The sequence below is a fragment of the Aplysia californica genome, unplaced genomic scaffold (genome assembly GCF_000002075.1).
Source record: "Aplysia californica isolate F4 #8 unplaced genomic scaffold, AplCal3.0 scaffold00603, whole genome shotgun sequence".
Lineage (NCBI taxonomy): Eukaryota > Metazoa > Mollusca > Gastropoda > Aplysiida > Aplysiidae > Aplysia > Aplysia californica.
In genome coordinates this window covers 260,503-263,165 of record NW_004797873.1, presented here as the reverse complement: position 1 = coordinate 263,165, position 2,663 = coordinate 260,503, and the positions used below count along the sequence as shown (strand labels likewise).

The window sequence follows — 2,663 nt, the reverse complement described above, 5'->3', positions numbered from 1 at the left end:
AGAGAGAGAGAGAGAGAGAGAGTGTGTGTGTGTGTGTGTGTTTGTGCGTGTGAATGTGTTTATATATACACATATCATATTGATTTTGTTTTATGTGTTTTATATGTTTTATACATATGCATAAAATATGTATGCAAATACATGTGTATTATGGAGAAAGTGAGAGAGGATCACAGATGTATGTAGAAACACGACATTTCCTCGCCTAGCACCAACAGTCGCCGTAGTCAAACAAAACTAGGATTCTGATTCCACTTTAAATAAATAAACAACAAACCAGAGTCACAAATGTGAGCCATAGAAAGAAATGGACCCTAAGAACTCGAGTTTCAGCTTTTGGGAGGATGAAATAGAAACCAAGGCCTGGAATGATAAAGATCTATAATATTATAATATACAGCAATATCCTAAAAAGCATTGGAATGACCGTACACACACTTTAGGGTAATCCATATATTCTTGAACAGTCTTGGCACCATCAGATCAAACCAACTTTAAAACGCTTTATTCGTAGTAAGGGACTTGGGAATCCAACGTGGCATAAGTTGAGAAAAGAGAGGCATGAAAAATGGAGTTCATTTTTTTCTCGCCTGCTGGCGTTTTCAGTATGACTTTATTCACATATGAACAGCAATCTTCATGTAGGTTTTTGATAATGACCTTGTGTCAAATAATATTCAACAAACTGTGTTTCGGATAAAAACTAACTTCAAGGACTTGATTTGATATTGTGCTTCGTAATAATTCAATTGAAACGCCATTCGGTGAAGTTTCTTTACTTTGAGATATACCCAGAGTTTTACAATTATTCCTCCTTCATCTTTCCGTCAAACAGGCAACCAAGAACGGTATTGTTGACATATGAAAATATTCAGGTCGCTTCTTAAGAAACAATATGTTATCAAGGATATTGACACAATCATTAATATTCCATTTTGAGATTACTACTGTTGAAGATTAACGATGTTCTAGACAGGTATACGTCTCTTTGAAGGCAGATGACTTGCTTCCTCTTATGTACAAGTCCCAACATGAAAGAACTAGTTTTTTCCCAAACAAGAAGGTTGTGCTCACACGCACCTTGCAACCATTATCATGATGCACATAACATCTTGTGTTTGTAACACAATGGATATCCAGTCTATACTGTCGCCACGACATTGTCACACTGTAGGTACCGTGTTGTCGTAAATGTTCAGTGTATTGTACACAGCCAAGATGGCTAAGGCAACAATTGTATTCTTCTGTCTTTGATACCCCTACCTCTTCCCCGAGCCGACTCTTTTGATCGTTGGTGAGTAGTTGCCAGGGTTACCAAACTGTTGGGGTCCGCCCACAAAGGTCGGGGAGTCTGTTCTCCGGAGGTACCTCATGTCTCCGCTGTTTCTCGGGGATCGTGAGCCAAGAGCCATCTCGCTGCGAATCAGATCCGCCGGCATGCTGCGCGTGAGGTTTGGTTGGTGGTACCTCGGTCCAGGCCCTCCTCTCATCAGGACTTCCTCTTCTTCGTCGTCCAGGTAGTCAGCAGGGGGAATGTCTCTCGGCGACACGTTTCCGTTAGGGAGGTATTTCCCCTTAGCGGGCAGAGCGTAGATATCGTTGCTGGAGCCGCCTTTGTAGTAGATTGTTCCATTATTTCTGGCAGTGGGCGGGGCTCCCTCGCTTGAGTGATGGCTGTTGAAGCTGTTGCTGGAGCTCTGGCGAGACAGGTGATGGGGGCGCTGGACCGGGTAGGCGTGGCCCACGCTAGGGCTCATGGGTGGGCTGTGCTTAGCTCTGGGCGGGTACACTCCTTGATCGACAGGCATCTCCGGGGACGCTGACCGACTCCCGGAGTGGTGGCTGCTGTGATGAGAGCTACCACGGCCGATAGAGTCCCCTCGCTGGTGACCTCCTCCCATAACGTGGACGGGGTGGTTGTTGCCATGGTCAACGAAATCTGAGAAGGGAATAGGCGTCTGTTGTGGGTGGAACTGGTGTGCCTGTGGTTGTTGTTGTTGTTGCAGATGCTGGATGTTGTTTTGGTGGTTGTTGTGGTGATGCCGTTGCATGCTGGGGGAAGCCGGGTCGCCACCAGAAGTGACGCTAGACCCATCCGGGCCGTCACTCGTGGGTGATGTAAGATCCACCCCGCTCTCACTGGAACCGTTTCGTTCCTTCTTTTCAGAGGCCCAGTCGCCTACGACCTGCAGATTGAGACATCTCCGCCTGTTGATATGCTCCAGGTTTCCGTGAGCTCGGCTGATCGTGTCGTAATCTTTCGGCGGAAGCAGAAGAGGTTTATCTGCCATCTGCAGTCGAAATTTGAGCTCGTCCGCCACATTGTCAAAGGCCATGACCTCGTGGAGGCTCTGAAGGTCAGGGTCAATGTCGTCACTTCCTGACGTTGGCGGTTCCTCGTCACTGTAGGCGCTAGAGGCAGAACCCACGGCGGAGTCTGTGGTGTGTTGCTCGCTGAGACCGTCGGAGGAGGACAGGCGAGGGTCTTCGATCTCGCCGCGGTTAGCCAGGTCGATCTCTACGTCACGGATGTGGTCCTTGTTTGAGTCCACCAGCGTGGAGATCTGGCGTGCGAATGTTGCCGCGGTGGTGGCCTCGTCAAACCTGGGGTGGAGAGAGATAGAGAGAAGGAAGGAGAGTAAGAAGTTAAGTACCTTGTGGGG

The 2,663-nt window shown here is 47.7% G+C and overlaps 1 protein-coding gene across 1 annotated transcript in view; it reads right to left on the bottom strand.

Annotated features, from left to right (window-relative positions):
• Positions 1-1,115: 1,115 nt before the first annotated feature.
• LOC101862894 overlaps positions 1,116-2,663 on the bottom strand; it is a 22,206-nt gene continuing 20,658 nt past the window's right edge. The window contains exon 3 of the mRNA XM_013087561.2: positions 1,116-2,604. Coding sequence (XP_012943015.1) covers positions 1,260-2,604 — 1,345 coding nt within the window. The 3' untranslated portion in view covers positions 1,116-1,259. The remainder of the gene's footprint in view (positions 2,605-2,663) is intronic.